Source organism: Lupinus angustifolius, chromosome LG06, assembly GCF_001865875.1.
Source record: "Lupinus angustifolius cultivar Tanjil chromosome LG06, LupAngTanjil_v1.0, whole genome shotgun sequence".
In the NCBI taxonomy this organism is placed as follows: Eukaryota; Viridiplantae; Streptophyta; class Magnoliopsida; order Fabales; family Fabaceae; genus Lupinus; species Lupinus angustifolius.
In genome coordinates this window covers 30,453,058-30,471,336 of record NC_032014.1, presented here as the reverse complement: position 1 = coordinate 30,471,336, position 18,279 = coordinate 30,453,058, and the positions used below count along the sequence as shown (strand labels likewise).

The window sequence follows — 18,279 nt, the reverse complement described above, 5'->3', positions numbered from 1 at the left end:
GACAACTTCATATGCATCAGGCTAGAGTCACAAGACATCATCAGATGCACCAGATGCATCAGTTGCACCAAGCCAAGGTTGTCCCATGCACGACTCAGGCCATTTAAGGCACTTCCTCTCGGGCCAAGCTTAGGCACATGCATCAGGCCACCCATTCAGTCATGGTCCAGGCCAAGCATCAATTAAGAAAGGCCAATGATCAATCAAGCAATCTAACCAGAATTTTTTGGCATAAGCCCATTGCTTGTAGTTGAAGTCATTATGTTGTTCATGTGTTTTATCATATTTAACATGTGCTAAATATGCTAATTAAGTTAGTTGGTTTGTTATTAAAAGTTGTTAAAGCATTCTTCTTCCTATAAATAAGAAGAATCAAGTTTGTATATTTCGGCAATTCAATTTCTAATAAAAGTATCAAGTATTATTCTTTTCTTATTCTCTTTGCCATATATATTCATCTTCTTTCTCGCATTATTCTTCTTCAACAAGAACAACATTATTCCTTCTTGATTTCTTCTTTTCTTTGAAAAATCATACATACATTATATTTAATCCTTAATATATATAATCTCTTTCCAATTGAAGGTATTTTGTGAATATGAGCAACAAGGCATTGTTGATGTAAAGATATTTTTTTGGTACTACTAATGATATTTTCTCATTCTTTTTGGGTAAGGAATTAATCCCTTTTGGGCTATGTGGGTGTCCCTCCCAACAAATGTTGCTCACAAAAATTGAACTCTTAACCTTTTGGTCATCTTGGAGATGTAGTGATATAATCAACCATCTTTGAAGCTATGATGACATGTGTCCTTAAAGGCATATTTTAGGGCTATAATTCAAACCTTGTGCTGCCCACGTGAGTTGATATCTAAAGCAATTCAACCATAAAATCTCACTTGTTGCATGTGGGTAACCCAAAGATGTGTGTTTTTATCTTCCTAGTGGACCTTTCTCACACCCAACATGTTATTATTTTCTATGCATGAAGGGAAACATAGTTGTTTTGTATTGACTCAAAGTTGTAAATTTTCATGGGCTGCGACACTACCTACTTCATGGGTTGAACAACATGCACATGCAAAACTAGAACAAGAACAGGAATGTATAAGTTACACTTCCCAAACTTATAAGGATGAGGTGATTATGGGTTTTTTTTTATTAGATGATTAGAGGAAGATTTGAGTGTGTTTGTGAAAATAAGATGGAAATTTGAGGGTGCAAGAGGTGCTAGTTTGATAGAATCTATTGGCCTTTGGTTATGTTTTTTCTTTAAGAAAAAATTAATTTTGAGGGCTAACATTTTTAAATTAGAGTACTTAATGGATATATTTAAGAATGAAAATTGAATCAAAACCTAAAAATAAGATATAATGCTATTTATTAACTAAATCTCGAGGTATTGACATCTCATATATTGGAAAGTTTTCCATCTTTGATCAGAAATTCCTAACGAATAATTCTCTTAAAATGATGAGATTTTAAAATTACAATATATTACAATGTAATTAATCAATTGCTTTTGCTCATAGTTCATCTCAACAATCCTCTCCATTTTATCAACACATATAAATAATCTCAATCTTTTAATAATTTATTTATATGATAGAGGATTAAATTAATTTTTTTCATTAAAAAATACTTGGTGTCATATAGAGGAGTACAAAACCAATAAATTGTCAGTTTATAGGTACAAGACCTCATTAGATTCTCAACGTGACTAAAAGATTAAGTATTCGAGAATATACTATTTGTAGTACAAAAAAGGAAGGAAGAGGAGAAAAAATAAAAGAAATATATTTACCATTTTCATATTCATCACCCTTTCTTATTTTTCAGATTTAGTCCATAATTTTTTCCCCTTTTGGATAAAAGATGTTAATGTGACCTAACATTAGAGTTACTGGTAACAAAGAACATTGCAGAACAGTGTAAGAGAGTGTAGATCAGCCATGAAAATTCATCATCATTCATTTCTATTACTCCTAACAATTATTATAACATCATGTCTCATCATTCCAACACATTCTGAGGTTATAACCTTAACCACTGATACATTCTCCGACAAGGTAACACACACTTCAACTCTTTGTTCTTAATCCTAACCCACTTTCTTCTTCCCATCAAAATCGAATTTTTCAATTAAAAATCTTTGCTTTTTCTTCTTTTAATGTAACCCAATTCATCAACCAATTTTTTTTTTTGCATTTTCTTTATGCACTAGTTTATATTGTTATACCCTTATTGAATTCTCTGATTTTTCCCCTTTTCAAAAATCACAACAATGTTTTATCGAAACTAATTGGAGTTTGCAATCATAGAGGGTAATAAACATACAAGCTGTTTAATTAGGGTTTTGTGATTGCGTTTATTAATTTTTTGATGGTAACAGTATCTCACATTTCCTTTAGTTAGGTTAGTGTAAGTTCATTATTGCTATGATCTTAATTCTCATTTATTTATTTTTTGTGTTTAGATCAAGGAAAAGGGCACTGCATGGTTTGTGAAATTCTGTGTTCCCTGGTGCAAGCATTGGTGAGTAATTCTTTTACATACTCTGCAATAATCTAAACTTGATGCTGAATCTGCTCTTTTGTTGAAACTGTTTGCTAACTAGTAGAATTGGTTGCCAGTAAGAACTTGGGTTCTTTGTGGGATGATTTGGGGAAAGCAATGGAAACGGAAGACGAAATAGAGATCGGGGAAGTCGATTGCGGCACAGACAAAGCAGTTTGTAGCAAAGTTGACATTCATTCATATCCTATATTTAAGGTATTCTATGATGGCGAAGAGGTTGCTAGATACCAAGGTAATTGGATTTTTTACCTTCATGGAATCTATTCTGTTCCCCTGTATAATACAGACTGTATTCGTCGATTTGATTCACATGCTCAATAAGAATTTTCACTTCGGATGATTATAACGAATTATGACTAGTTGGTCTCATGTTTGATTGTATCCCTCGTTTTCTAGTATGTTACTTACTTTGATTGGGGTAAAAAGTATTCTTCTTTCGAATTTCACATAGTATTAAGTTTGGTAAACCACACAAGACATCACCTCAGTCATTGCATTGCATCTATACAAGTACTATATTTCTTCTCGACGTAATGAACGTAGAAACTTTTTAAACAAAAAGTCGCTGATAACGAGGTTCTCTAACTCTTGCGCATACTATCGATGATGAATGAAGGTGCAAGTTGGCACCCATCACATGTCAGATATCGATGATGAACAAATGAGTCTGCTAGTTAACAGAGATTTTATCTGCAATAATAACTGAAGTTAGCATGTATCTTCAAGTCATGCGTCATCTTAGAGTCCGGTCTAATACTAAATTCAGTGCTCCGAAACTCTTTCATGTTATAAAACTTCCCTGTTTCATTTTACAGTTATTAAAGTCACAGCTACTCGAAGGGGGTTGGGGGTGAGAACTTATTGAACTACATCATAGTAATGGATTTAAGCCTTTTATGATTCATTTCGATTTTATTCTATCTCCCTGAAGTAAGAAATCAAGTAATATATATTCTGTAATTTAAACAAGAAACAAATCATGATCTTGTGATCATATATTAATTTCTGACGTATGCTTTAAAGTTTTTATATGATTTTGTCCTTACTTGTAATAGGCTACTCCCCTCGCCCTTTCCGGCTTCTCTCAACCTAAGCCAGAGGGAGAAGTAATGGATCATAATTCATAGATCTAATCTTATTTTTTGCATGTCGTAAACATGATCAGGTACGAGGAATGTTGAATCATTGAAAGCCTTTGTTTTGGAAGAAGCTGAAAAGGCAGCCGCAAAAGTACAACTTGACAACGATAAAGAATTGTAACAACTTTTTGTGGTATACTACCAAGACACATTCTTCGCGTTTATCCTTATATCATTCCAATGAGTTTTTCTAATAGTATCACATAAGCGAGGGCTTAAAACCTCACAACATTGCTTACATCCATCAATTTTGACAGTAAATACTTCTCTGTGTTCCACCTCTGATATATGCTTTCGGGAGATTACCATTTACGATATTGAAGGAATGGCTGGTTACGCATCGTATTAACAAGCTCACTGCCCTTTTGGTTGATCATCTTAAATTTGAAATATATTTCCACCATAGTCTAAATTATAATTCTTCCTTTAATTTTTCATCTAATAAATTAACCATTTTTTATGTGGTGTGCTAAATGATTGATTATAATTTCTTCTGGTGCAGTCATTGCATGGATTGCAACCGGCTCTTCATCCCGGATTAGTAGTCAAGTCGTTTTTCAGGTTGAGGTTAGCTAAGGTCCATTCTGCTCAGTTCTGATCAACATTTGTAGGACCATGGAACTATGAATGTAGAACTAATTTTGTATTCTACCACATTTTGGTTATTGTTTTCATTTTTTTTACTTTACAAAACTGATAACATCTTCAGGTAAAAGTTCCAATATGATTGTCTTTGAATGCCCAACTTTGTATTTTATGGCACCCTTGTATGAAAATATGTTGTGCCATTAATCATATAGAATAAAGTATCTCCTTATATCAGAATATAACTTATTTCCTCCGGCCAATAAAAATATGACATATGTACTACTATTAGAAATGCTGACACTGAGACTGGTTAGTTATAGACTCAGTTGTTATTTGTAGTGCTTTTATGGAAGACTATACATTCATGAAAATGCCATGAGGGTTGTGGTCCTTAAGGTTGGAATATATCGACTGAACGGATTCCAAACTAGGGCTTGTGTATCCGAAAAACCAAACGTTATTCTCAATAAATGACATTCACAATATGAATCAGAATGCGGTTATAATGTTTTATAATTGATAAAGTCGTAATCTTTAAATCCTTCCTAATTGTTATATCTATTATTTTCATTAATGAAATAGAAATTGAATGAAAGACAAAATTAACAAATGACCAATACTTTTTGTAGATGAATCAGAAAATTGATCAAAGTTCGAAATCAATAATACAAAAGTGAATCAAGAATGGAGAAATAACCATAAATCCATAATAGACTATAAAGGGAAAGTCAACCACTTACTTGAATAATAAAGAATAACAACAAACAAATCATAAATTAGGAAAGATTGATGAATCCAACCATAAATGAAACTTCCAACATAAAATTTTATTAACAAGGGACTCATATTATTGTCTATGGTTTAATCCAAACATATCATCAAGTTAAAGATGCAAGATGGAAAGTACTTGAGAGAAAACAAACTACAATTTTGGAAATTAAGAATTTCACAAAGAAATGATTACTTGATAGAGAATTATACACTATTATTGTCTTTGGTATAATAGAAAGAAGGGAGAAGAAAGAGAATAGAGGGGAAGAAGTTAGAGAAATAATCACTTTCTTTCCTTTGGTTACGAGAGAGTTGGAGAAGAGAGAGTAAACATGCATTGTGCTAGAAATAGTCACTTTCTCTCCTTTGGTTCACGAGAAAGTATGAAAAAAGACACATAAAAGTGCAGTGCATTATTGATTTGTTTTTACTCTAATGTTAATAGAGAAGATGAGAGATAGAGTTGGGAGTCTTATTTTTTCTCTAAAACCAAACAACATAAAATTAAACAATATTACATAATCTCCAATGATATTGACTTATACACTACAAGACGACTACTACAAATGACAATTAACATTACAAAATTGATATCAAGTGGTTGAAAACTACATATTACCCGGGGATTTTGAAGCACATCATAGTGATTTATGTCATTTAGTGACCCATCAAACTTCTTTTGAAGTAAATAAAAAATTGTAAGTGACTGTTTCCGAGTTGATTTTTGGAAGATAAAGGAGAGAAGAGAAAAATTTATAAGCTCTTTATAAGTGTATTTTATGATTCTCAAACCTTCTTTTTCTCTCATCTACCATCCAAAAACCAAATTGAAAGGAGCTAAAAGAAAATATGAAGCAACCAATGACCATGTTCCATTGAACCTAGACAAGACACTAGTGGAAGAAGCCTAACCCGGACGTGTCCCCGAAAAAAAACCGGATTAGATAAACGGCCATAGGTCCGAACCGCATTGGGTCAAAAAGAAGAAAAAAACACGTTAACAGTGAATGAGTGCTGAGTCGGCGTAACCGCTCAAAACCCTAATCTACGCTCTTGCTTCTCATTTTCATCACTGTTTCACCATTTCGATTTGTTTCTATGCTTTGTATCTTCTAATTTGAGGTTAATTTCACGCTCTCTCGTTATAATTGTAACTTATATATGTGTTTTATATTTGTAGTTTTGTACTAATGATTTTTGTTTTATAGCTTGTAAATTGAACTGATTGCTTTTGTTTTGGTGGTTTTTTTGGTTATTTGAGTAGATCGATTGGTGGTTGTGGCAGCATGCACTTGCTTCAGTAGTTTTGGTTGTGAATTGGTGAAGATTCTGTGCAAAATGGATTTGGTATCCAGTTGCAAGGTATATATACTTCATTTTTTGTTTTAATTTTCATTTTGACCAATTTTTCACTATCATTTTCGAAGATTCTGTAGTTGCCGGAGTGTTTATTAATTTGCGATATCATTGCCATTTAGTGTAACTTAATTTTGGATGTGAAGCTGGAAAGTTGGTGTTTTTATTTCTATTGAGGTTATGTTCGAGTCGTGCCAAATGCAATGTAATCATTGTTTGCTTTTTCTTTTTTGGTAAATTGTTTTGGCTTAGTCTCTTGTTATTTATGCCCCACCGATAGTTCGAAATGGTTTCCTTAACACTTATTGGGTTGGATATTTTGAGATTTTTTAGATATCAACTTATCTTTCAATTATTTAATGAAATTCTCCATATTGATATATCCATATCGTGTCGTATCTGTGCAATTTATCCATGTCCGTGCTCCTTATCTTATTATGAATGTGTAATACAGTCATGATTTTCCTGGTAATTGACAAGGAAATTTATTGTCTAAAATTTTAATTTCAGTTTTTGTTCAGTTTGGTCTGCTTACCAGTTATCGCAGAATATTTCTGTCCTTACTACTCAGCGGATATTGTTTATGGTGGTTATGTTGGTTTTGATACTTTGTCGACGACATGATTCTCAGATACCTTTAGTTCACCTTGCTTTGGTACTATTATATAGTCTGAAATGGATATGCATAGTTTTTGTATTATGATACTTGAGTTTCTTTTGCATGCCGTCTTCAGAGCATGTGACATCACAGTATATCAATTTTCATGTTATTCCCCCTTTCTTTTGTTTTATTTTGTATTAATGCTGAGCTATTAAATACAATGTATGCTGTTCTACTTTACTCATCCAGTGATTTCTGTAGGAAAAGTTGACATATTTTCGTATAAAAGAGCTCAAAGATGTGCTCACTCAGTTAGGACTTTCAAAGCAGGGAAAGAAGCAGGTGAGACAAGAGTATTCTGTCACGTCAATGTTAGACCTTTTCTTTGAAAAATGAAACCTAAATGGTAGTATTGACATGACACCGAATTGTTTGTGTGGACTGATTACTTATCATTTTTTATCTCGTACCTCTTTTCCTACTAGATTGCATGCATTATTGAATTATTGTATTTAGATCATTTATGTCTTAGATTTTATACGTGTGTTACTGATCACGAATATGAGTTTAAAACAGAAAAGACGTTATTGTGAATGTATTGCAGGAACTTCCATGATTACTTTGGTTTTAACCTCTGCATTATTGTTTGTGCATAATATCTTCTTTTGTGTTTTAGGATAATGTAATGATGGTAGTGCCTTATATTTTGCAGGATCTTGTTGACAGGATATTATCTATTCTCTCTGATGAACAAGGTAAGAATATACTCTCTATGAACCACACACGTGAGCATGGTTGTCAAGATTGCGATCAAACTCATGTAAATGCATGATATTACGATTTTGTAATCACCAGTGATCCATCGGGATGGTGGACTCGGTGGGATCGCCCAGCAGTATCATGAATTTTTTTCCGCGTTTTCAGCATTTTGTGTGTTTTCCGGGTCGACACAGTTTTTTTTACCATTGTGGATGGGCGCAGGATGGACCAAAATGTTAACACTAAAAGGTTTCACCCCAAAAAAAGTCATACCTGCACTTTTTTTCTCTATTTTAACTTATTCTCTTCTATATTGTCACTCAAATTTCACCACCCATGAACTCAGCCCAAAACAGTTCCAGTTACTATCAGCCCAAAACATGTAGAACCTAACACATTTTCCCTTACACACAGTCTTAACACTTCCTACTTTATCTCAATTGTTTCATTCATATATTATTATGCATAATTAATTACATATTAATTATATAAATATTTAATATGCATACAAATACGTATGAACTTATGGAAATTTTTATTTATACATATAAATATTCAAAATTTATACTTTTTTATTTTAGAATGAGTAGGATCTTATGATCCGTGTTATGAATTTATGATTCCACGTTTTACGTGTTTCTTTCCCCTCTCCATCCTATGCAAGATCTCTATTTTGACAACCTTGCATGTGACTCAACTTTTGGTTCTATTATATCTGGCATCCCGATTAATTCACGATAGATGGAATTCCTAGGAAAAGACTGTTAGTTTTTTCTCATTAAATAGTAAATCTTCCTTCTTAATGTTAGTCAGATGAATTTGAGTTGGTTCTTTACACCTCGGCTTGTGTTTGTCCCTGAAATTCCTATGATGCTCACTTTGTTATTTTAGAGGGTGGCCTCACCACAATGGTAAGGGTGCTACTTAGTGACCACGCAAGAGGTCACCAGTTCAATTTCTGCAAACAACCTCTCTGCTTGCAGGGTAAAGTTGTGTACATCTACCCTCCTCGGGCCCCACTAACTAGATGAGAGTCTCTTCCATTGGGCCACCCTTTTTTGTTCACTTTGTTATTTTAAAGTACAGCTCATTCCATTCTGTGTTAAGGGTGAGGCTGACTCGTATTTGGGCATAGTTCATAGAACCATATGACATTTGGAATATTTAATAAATGTTCATTTACTTCAATTTCATGATTCTAGTATGTGAAGTTGGTTTGCACATTTTTCCCTCTCCTTTCTCCTGTAAACTAAGGACCTAAGGACCATTTTGCTTTTTTCCCAGTTTCCAGAATGTGGGCTAAGAAAAATGCTGTTGGAAAAGAACAAGTGGCAAAATTAGTGGATGACACATATAGGTCAGTTTTAGTGAGAACACTGTTAATGACATTTTCTTCATCTACCTTCGCTATCTTCAGATAAATGTAATGGTAAAAAATATTTAGATCATCAGTTCACATTGTATACATGATTTGGTAAAAATTTTGCAGTTTGATTTAGGTTGATTATACTTGTACGTACATGTCTTAATCCCCTGAATTTGTTGTTTTTGTTGATGTTCTTTTTCTTTTTGTCCAGAAAATTGCAGGGATCCGGGGCCACTGATCTAGCATCGAAGGGACAAGGTGCCTCAGATAGTAGTAATGTGAATGTGAATGTTAAAGCTGAAATTGATGATTCCTTTCAATCAGATACAAAGATTCGCTGTCTCTGTGGAAGTTCATTGGAAACAGAGCCATTGATAAAGGTATAATATTCAATGTGTGTCTACTGTACTCATGATATGTAAAATTCTATGCACTTTTATGCACAAATGATTTTGCTGGTTATCAGCCAAATTGTACATTTCATTTTCATTTCCCCTTGATGTGACATATACTTTTTATTCAGATCTCTAATGATCATTGATAATTATGGCATTTATACTTTTTCTCATCTAATTGCAGTGTGAAGATACAAGATGCCATGTGTGGCAGCATATCAACTGTGTTATTATTCCAGAGAAACCCATGGAAGGAACCCCTCCAGTTCCTGATAAATTTTATTGCGAGACCTGTCGACTCAGTCGTGCAGATCCGTATGTCATGTTCTCTCTCTTTTATCTTATATATAGGGTGGGAATGAATTTTTGAACTTTTTTAAATAGTTCATTGTTCGATATTTATTTTTATGATTACCTCGAGAGCGTATATGTGTGTATCTTCAAGGGCTTGTGTTAGTTGGTTGGCATAATTTGCTTAACATTCATTTAGTTGATATGATATCATATGTTGGTACTTTGAACTGAACTTAATAGTTGTCAAATGATAACATGTTGCAGTTTTGTAATTTTTTGGGTATATTATGATTGCTCTGTGGCACATTTATACTTGTAGAGTTAATCAATTTGTATGTGTATATTCTTCTGTGGTAGCATTATGTTGCAGATTCTTATTAATTATTGTGGTGATGTGTGAGGCTTTCAAACATTTTTTTCTTCATTTCAAGGGTCTGATAGTGATTCTCTGATGTATGCTAAGTTTGTCGTATTAATTGGCTTTTCCCTCTCTTTTCTATTATATTTTCTTCTAGTTGAATGAGGTTTCTTGTTCTTTTATTGTTTACGTTGGTCTAACTCAAATTTGCATTATTTGCTATTATGTTACAAGGTTTTGGGTTTCAATGGCACACCCTTTGCTTCCGGTGAGGTTGACTACAACAAGCATTCCAACTGATGGGTGAGTTCACTATGTGGCTTAGTTCAAGTTAGATATAGTTTATGTAATTGGCATCGTCCTCGATGTTTAAGGGGAAGTTTGATTGCACGAATATAAGAACCGAAATGTTATATGGGATTAAATGTTTGGCAATAAAATGTCAACAAGAAAATAAACTCCATGTAGTAGAGATGAGAGTGTTGCGTTGGATGAGTGGACACACTAGATGAGATAAGATTGGAGTAGTTCCTATTGTACAAAATATGGTAGAATTGTGGACACATTAGGGAGAAAGTTGGAGTAGCTCCTATTGTAGAAAATATGGTAGAATTGTGCATTTGGTGGTTTGGACATGTGTGGAGGAGACTGTTAGAAGCCCCAATAAAGAGAATAAATAAAATGGAGGTTAGTCCAATGTCAAGAGGAAGAGGGAGGCTAAAAAATCGTAGGCGAAACCTTTGGAACGATTTAGAGATCAATGTTTTGCCAAAGAACATGATTTATGATAGAACATTATGGCGTCGTTCGATACATGTAGCTGACCCACTTACTGGGAGTAAGGCTTGGTTGTTGTTGCCTAAGTTGTAAGTTATAAGAGGTTGATTTGGTCTCGATTAATATCCATTTCTTTTGGGGATGGGAGTGGGGGATAGGTGTCTAATTTAATTCCAATATTCGATGGGAGTACCTGTTTACTGTGCATAGCTCTAGGTCCATTTATTTTGTGCCATTTGAAGGGATCATAATGTTAGTGCTATTCCTATTTATTTCGCTAATAGTTTTTTTTATAATAAAGGAAATATTATTAGTACCAAAGAGAAAAGTAAAAAGGAAGAAGATAATGCATCCTCACAAACAAAATAAGAAACAACTAAAAACCTATATGATATATGACAGAACCATGCAACAAAGAATGCCAACATAGAGCCCATGGGCAGAGTTTGTGAATTGAAATGGTTTAGGTATTGAATATGTTTCTCAGAGGTGAAAATTCTCTGTGACAATAAACTATTGAAAAGTTAAACCTTTTCCCTTTTCTTTGAGTTTTTCTTTTCTTTTCTTGTCTTAAGGTTTTCCTCAATCTTTCTGATGAGATTGATCTAACCATTGCAAAATAGTTGGACTAAGACTTGGTTGTTGTTATTATTGTTTATAACCTCGTTTTTAATATGCTTTCTGTTTGAGCTGACCAGAACAAACCCAGTTCAGAGCGTGGAGAAAACATTTCAACTTACGAGAGCTGATAAGGACTTGATAACAAGACCAGAATTTGATGTTCAGGTTTGTTTGGTGATTCAATGCTAGTAGTTTTAAGTGTTGATATGTAACCTTTTATTCAGGTAGTGTGTTGATGTTTGCTAAATGACAACATATGTAGGCTTGGTGTATGCTCTTGAACGACAAAGTTTCATTCAGAATGCAATGGCCACAATATACAGACCTTCAAATCAATGGTATGATATTACATGACATGATCTTCTCACTGGAGTATTTGGCTGCTGTGAAAATGATGTTTTCATGTCGTTGGTCTTTTTTGAGTTTTCATATTATATTATTATTTATGTAATTAGAAGTCCATCATTGTAAAAGTAAAACCTCAGCTTTCTTTTTGGGATGCATGAATTTTGCGGCTGTATTTGATTTTGTTTTTTTATGTCTAGGTTTTTCTGTACGTGCAATTAACAGACCTGGTTCACAATTGCTTGGAGCTAATGGTCGTGATGATGGCCCAATTGTGAGTTTATTTTCATCTATGCTTATAATTATTTGTATTTTCTTGCAGCAATTGTGCTTGTATTTTAAATTAGATTTTTTAAGCATCTGGGTGGTAGTTTTAGTCCAATCTTTTTCGCAGTGTTTATTAAATTTATCTACATTGATTTCATTCAATTTTTATCTCTGTTTTGTCAGATCACGCCATATACAAAAGACGGAGTTAATAAAATTTGCTTAACAGGGTGTGATGTTCGCATTTTCTGTTTAGGGGTCCGTATTGTCAGAAGGCGAAGCATGCTGCAGGTATATTGCATTCTATTTTTTTTTAATTACCAAGTATATTCTGGATGATTGTTTGTTCATTCTATTTTTTAAGATTTCCTCCCACTTAATCATGTTAGTCTGAAGTTTCTGAGGCTGGTCCATTTATGTGGATTTCTGATAAAAAATGAATTTGGACAACTTGAAATTTAAGTAGACAATCTCAAATCCTAGAGCATCCCAGCCAACCCCAAAGTGGGATATGGGATAGCGAGATGGCTGAGATAGTGATGTTTAGGGAAAGAAAGTAAACAATTTATACTATACTATACCAATATAAATGCTAAAAAGTAGAAAAAAATACATAAATGAAGGCGTTAGCTCAAAATATAACTCAAATCTAATAAAAGTAGGTATAAGTAGCTCAAAATTTCAATATAGGTTAATGAGTTTAAGGAGTTAAACCTCTCTAAAGCTTAAAAGTAAGTACTAGGTACTAGACTTAGACTATTAGTCTATTCTAAGCATTCAAAATAATATGGTGAATAAGGTTAATGGCTGATGGCTCACGAGCTTGGGGGTTGAGAGCTGCTCATCCAAGGTTCAGTTGTTGAATGGGTTGAGAGCTGCTCACCTAGGTCCTTTTGTTTGAATTAGGTTTAGGGGTTTGTCAAAATGACCATAAGGTCCCAAAAAAGGACAGTGATAAAAATGAGGACAAAATGGGGTTTTAACAGCCAGCGTGGTTGCCTAGTCTCTGTTATAGATGGCCGCATCATTGAAACAACCATAGTCCTTAGTGCTGAGCGCACTTGTGGCTATAAGTGTAATCTTATTCGTTAGGCTTGTGTTTGGCAGTTATGAGAAAAGGGAAGGAGAGAGATCAAGGGGCAAGGAGGGGGGAGGAAGGGAAGGAGAAAGGAAGGCAAATCAAGTTAAACCTCTCCCTTTTTTGGGAGTGTGAAATTTAGATAGGAGGAGAATGAAAGGTTAACTAAAGTAATGATAATGTAATAATACCTTTTTAGCCTCCCTTTAACAATCTATTTAACAATGGGAAATGGATAAAAATGTAATTATAAAATTTTACTAAAGGCATTTAAGTACTACTTTGACATATTTGTCTCCATAAAAATCCCAAATTCGGGGAACCATGAAAATGGGCATATGAAGGGTTTTAGAGGGTTCCATAAAACCTTCAAAACCATTTTCCCCCTCTTTCACCTATAACTCTCATGCATTGGAGACACTTTTCAAAGTCATCCCTTCCCTTCCCTTCCCTCCCCCTCCTAAACAAGACTCCCAAACACAACCTTAGTGAAATAAAAATGTAGTCCACAAAGGATGAGATACTTAGTTATATATTTGATTGAAATGTCTCTTACTTGTATGTTGAATTTTGGAAGTGCCTATATGTTCACTGATTATTTTTACTTGCCTTCTTTCGATGCCATGAAATTTGTGATTGTCTCTCTGTTATCTAGATCTTAAACATGATTCCGAAGGAGTCTGAAGGTGAGCGTTTTGAAGATGCTCTTGCACGCGTCGTTTCTTGTGTTGGGGGTGGAAATGCAAGTGATAATGCTGATAGTGACAGTGATTTGGAAGTGGTTTCAGATACTTTCAGCATCAACCTTCGTTGTCCAGTAAGGCTTTCATGCGTAGGATTATGTTAGTAATTCATGGACTTGTACAAATCAGTTCTAAAAATCTTGTGAAATTATAGATGAGTGGATCAAGAATGAAGATTGCTGGAAGATTCAAACCTTGCGTTCACATGGGTTGTTTCGATCTTGAAATTTTTGTGGAAATGAATCAACGTTCAAGGAAGGTAAGATTCTGAGGAATAGTGCATGCTTTGTCTGCCCCTCATCCATACGCACAAACAAAAAAAGTAATTGTTTGATGAAACATTTGTTGTCTCTGCAGTGGCAATGCCCCATATGTCTTAAGAATTATGCATTGGAGAATATCATTATTGACCCTTATTTCAATCGCATCACTAAAATGGTAGATTCTCCTCTTTGGTCTTTGTTTCTCTTTTCATAAATCTTATATTTGAATAACCAGTAGCTCTAATTGGTTTGATCATACAGATGAGAAATTGTGGAGAAGAAGTTACTGAGGTTGAGGTGAAGCCTGATGGTTCTTGGCGTGTCAAGGCTAAGGGTGAAATTGAACGCATGGAGTTGGGGAATCTTTCTCAATGGCGCTGTCCTGATGGATCCCTCTCTGTTTCTACTGGTGGTGAAGTCAATAGTGTAGAAACTTCAAAGCTCAAACAGGGTGGGGTTTCAGACAGTCCTGCTGGTTTAAGACTTGGCATCAGGAAGAATTGTAATGGAGTTTGGGAAGTCAATAAACCCGACGGCACAAATACCTCTTCTGGTAATAGATTGATTAAGGATTTTGGAAATCACGAACATGTGGTTATTCCAATGAGTAGCAGTTCCACTGGAAGTGGCAGGGATGGTGATGATCGTAGCGTAAATCAAGGTGGTGCTGGGCATATTGATTATTCAACTGCCAATGGGATTGAGATGGATTCTCTGTATCACAATAATGTTGATTCAGCTCATGGGTATGCTGCACATAACACTTCGGCTCCAGTGGGTGCTGCAGAAGTTATTATTCTGAGTGACTCAGATGAAGACAATGATATATTGGCCTCTCCTACACTTGGGTACGAAAATAATCAAACTGGTGATGCAGGTGTTGTTTACTCAGTGCCATCACATGAAGTTATTGATTCATATGCAGAAGATCAGCAGCTTGGTGGAAATCCATGCTCGGGACTTTATAATAATCCCGAAGAAGATGATTTTGGGTTTTCATCCTCCCTCTGGTCATTACCTTCTGGAACCCAGGCAGGCCCTGGATTTCAGTTATTTAGCTCTGATGTGGATGTGTCAGATGCATTGGTCCATTTGCAGCACGGTGATATTAATTGCTCTTCATCACTGAATGGTTATACATTGGCTCCAGATACTGCTGCTTTGGGCTCTAGTACTCTCATACCAGATTCTTCTGCAAGACGTTCTGATGCTGATTTAAATGGTGGTTTGGTTGACAATCCAGTGCCATTTGCTGGAGAAGATCCCTCGCTGCAGATTTTTCTTCCAACAAGACCAGCAGATTCATCTGTGCAGGATGAATTGAGAGATCAGGAAGATGTATCAAATGGTATCTGCACTGAAAATTGGATCTCTCTTAGCCTTGGAGGTGGTGCTAGTTGCAGCAATGGTGATGCATCAACTACAAATGGATTGAATTCCAGACAACAAATTACATCTAAAGAAGGCCCTTCTAATACTTCAACCGATACTGGTACATTACTTTCTCAATCTAAATCTAACCTTATTTTTTGGTGGAAGTTACTGTTGTGAGATCTTCCCTCATATACAACCCACTGGATTTTGTTACCCGGGGAAAGCATTTTCTTCGACTTATCCACAATATATATCCCGATTGTAAAAGTTTTAGACTCATGCATGTGGAGGTTAATATCCTCTCCACATTTTCAAGTGGACAGACAACCGTTTATTTATTCTACAAATGAAAACAAATTAGGTCATAGAATAACGAAATTCTTTGACTAATATATTGTTTTCTTTTCGAATACAGTTCTTTTGCTTTATCTATCTGTTTGTGTTTCACTCCTCTGTAAATGAACATGTTTTCATTAGCCTTTTGAGAAGGAATGGGTTCTTACTAATTTTTTTGCATGTGTAATGTTCACTAAGACTTTTCTAACTTCCAATGTTCCACATCAAGTTATTTTATAGGGGCTATGAAGGAGGAAGGGAAACTGGCATATACATTTTGTATTCTTTTTGTGATAAAAATTCTATTAGTGTTTGTTTGGGGCTTGGAATTGGGATTGGGCTTTAGAATTCTAATTTTCATGTTTTGAAGTCCTTTTAGAATTATAGTCATAATTCCTATAGCCAACTGTGTGGAATTAAAGCCAAGACCATTATCAATTCAAACCTTTACCCTGAGAATTGTATTTCCAAAACTACTGGTGCTATTGATGCACATTAAGAAGCAACACAACTTTTGTAATACATGCTCTTAAATCTCAGAAAGCTTATTTTAGTTCAATAGAACTTCACAATTCACATAGGTGCAGGTTGTTACTCACTAGTAGACTATTCAAAATATTCTGCATAGTTAATCTATTTCATATTATCGATGAGTTCATCTCATTAGTTCAAATAAAATTTCGTACAAGGAAATAACTGTTTAATTAAATTAGAGATATGCTTAATGATAGTTGAGTTGTATTGCAAAGTGGAATTGGAAGAATCCCATTAACTAATTGGTAGGAGAAGTTAATCAAGATCTACTATATAAAGCATATGATATTTGGTTTTTCAGAAAATGACTGTCAATACACATTGCATTCCTATTAAGCGTGTTAGTTTTACTGCTAAATCATTGTGGGTAGTTGTGTTTTTTGTAGGGCATGTGTTTATTGCTTCCTAGGGCTAAGCATTTTACTTGTTTACTTGAAAGAATTTTTTCAGGAGAGGAGGGACAATTAAGGAGGATTTAATCAAATCTTCTTGAGATTTTTTTCATGAAAATGACACTAATGACTGTTATTTGCTTCTGCATTAAAAGTTCATGGTTACTTTGTGCATCTTGAAAGTGTGGAGAAGCTGACCTCTAACCATAAAGGTGAGGAGGTTAGCATTTCCCTGCACACCCAAAATGTGTGCGTGGTTTTGTGGTCCCACGGTCTGTCTCCTTTTTCAATGTGTATTGTTTGCCTCTTTTTACAATACTTCGTGAGTATTTTACTATGCTCAAAGTTTATTTCTTCAATCCTTAATGCACTATGCCATTTTTTCTCCTTCAACTTGTTGACCAATTATTCCTTCTTACACAGCTTCTTTGCTTCTTGGCATGAATGATGTTAGATCTGACAAAGAAAGCAGACAAAGATCAGATAGCCCTTTCTCATTTCCTCGCCAAAAACGTTCAGTAAGGCCCCGCCTGTATCTTTCCATTGATTCAGATTCAGAGTAGAGTTATCAGGCCTTGTGTATCTAATTACTCTAGATGCGTTTTTCAATGCCGCATGGTGTATTAGAAACTTATGAAAGTTCAGAAGCATTTTTGGTCCTCAGGAAGTGAAGGCTGATATGATCGGAGGCATAGGTGGAAGAGTTATGAAATTTGTCCTCCCAAAATACTTGCACCTATAGGGTATTATTTCCCTACTAGTAAAAATGTTGGCTATAAACATTTTGAATTCATTATGCTTGATATTCAAGTTGTCCTGACAAATGTGATGATAGGTCAGGGGGAAGGTATTATTAGTCCTACTAGTTTTCATTGAAGATCTGATGGCCATTCGAATCAGATCGTACAGACTTTTTGATGTGGGTAGGGAGTTCCCATCAAGAATATATTTGCAATTTTGTCTCTGTTGAAGCATATAACCTGTAAATGTTAAGTTGTCAGATTCTGTAGTCAGTTTCATCTTAATCGTGCCCAGGCAGACGCGTAATTTTGTTATATATTTAGGCACACCTGGATTGTGAATTCTGGTGAGAATCATCATTTCTCCTGTCTATGTATTTAGTTCTTGCTGAACATATTGGCATTCTCTTGAGCACTTTGAAATTTTCATCAGCAGGAGTTAAATAGTTGACATGTAGGTTTACTTTGGGCAAGAAAACAAAGATGTTACATGTAATCTTATAAAATTTTATCTTTTATTTATGTATTTGGATATTGGATGCTACAAAGTTTTCTTACTTTTCAAGATTTTAAACATCTAAATAGAGGGAGAGCTATTAGTTAAC

At 34.6% G+C, this 18,279-nt stretch overlaps 2 protein-coding genes across 6 annotated transcripts; both read left to right on the top strand.

The window, feature by feature from the left end:
- Window positions 1,862–4,438, top strand: LOC109351044 (protein disulfide-isomerase 5-1-like). Its single transcript, XM_019592363.1, has 5 exons — window positions 1,862–2,069; window positions 2,477–2,535; window positions 2,634–2,809; window positions 3,743–3,849; window positions 4,219–4,438. The coding sequence occupies exons 1-4, from the start codon at window positions 1,953–1,955 to the stop codon at window positions 3,835–3,837; spliced, it is 447 nt and encodes a 148-aa protein (XP_019447908.1). The 5' UTR covers window positions 1,862–1,952; the 3' UTR covers window positions 3,838–3,849; window positions 4,219–4,438.
- LOC109351041 (E3 SUMO-protein ligase SIZ1-like) lies at window positions 5,940–18,210 on the top strand. 5 transcript variants are annotated; one of them, XM_019592359.1, is made up of 17 exons: window positions 5,940–6,197; window positions 6,340–6,437; window positions 7,294–7,374; window positions 7,745–7,787; window positions 9,076–9,148; window positions 9,369–9,537; window positions 9,737–9,867; window positions 10,439–10,507; window positions 11,680–11,767; window positions 11,865–11,940; window positions 12,148–12,221; window positions 12,398–12,505; window positions 13,948–14,109; window positions 14,190–14,294; window positions 14,393–14,473; window positions 14,560–15,790; window positions 17,389–18,210. In XM_019592359.1, exons 2-17 carry the CDS (start codon window positions 6,414–6,416, stop codon window positions 17,454–17,456), a joined length of 2,583 nt encoding a protein of 860 aa, XP_019447904.1. In that variant the 5' UTR covers window positions 5,940–6,197; window positions 6,340–6,413; the 3' UTR covers window positions 17,457–18,210. The 5 variants fall into 5 exon arrangements, with proteins under 5 accessions (XP_019447904.1, XP_019447902.1, XP_019447903.1 ...); XM_019592357.1 differs by having other exon boundaries at window positions 5,942–6,099; window positions 17,358–18,210; XM_019592358.1 differs by having other exon boundaries at window positions 5,942–6,197; window positions 6,361–6,437; window positions 17,358–18,210.

Excerpts from the sequence above, each read along its gene's own strand:
- LOC109351041 (XM_019592357.1), top strand. The coding sequence starts at position 6,414 with ATGGATTTGGTATCCAGTTGCAAG. Across the intron at positions 6,438-7,293 it reads ATTTGGTATCCAGTTGCAAG|GAAAAGTTGACATATTTTCG; the intron begins GTATATATACTT and ends TGATTTCTGTAG. Across the intron at positions 14,110-14,189 it reads GCATCAACCTTCGTTGTCCA|ATGAGTGGATCAAGAATGAA; the intron begins GTAAGGCTTTCA and ends GTGAAATTATAG.
- LOC109351044 (XM_019592363.1), top strand. The coding sequence starts at position 1,953 with ATGAAAATTCATCATCATTCATTTCTATTACTCCTAACAATTATTATA. Across the intron at positions 2,070-2,476 it reads CTGATACATTCTCCGACAAG|ATCAAGGAAAAGGGCACTGC; the intron begins GTAACACACACT and ends TTTTGTGTTTAG. Across the intron at positions 2,810-3,742 it reads AGAGGTTGCTAGATACCAAG|GTACGAGGAATGTTGAATCA; the intron begins GTAATTGGATTT and ends AAACATGATCAG.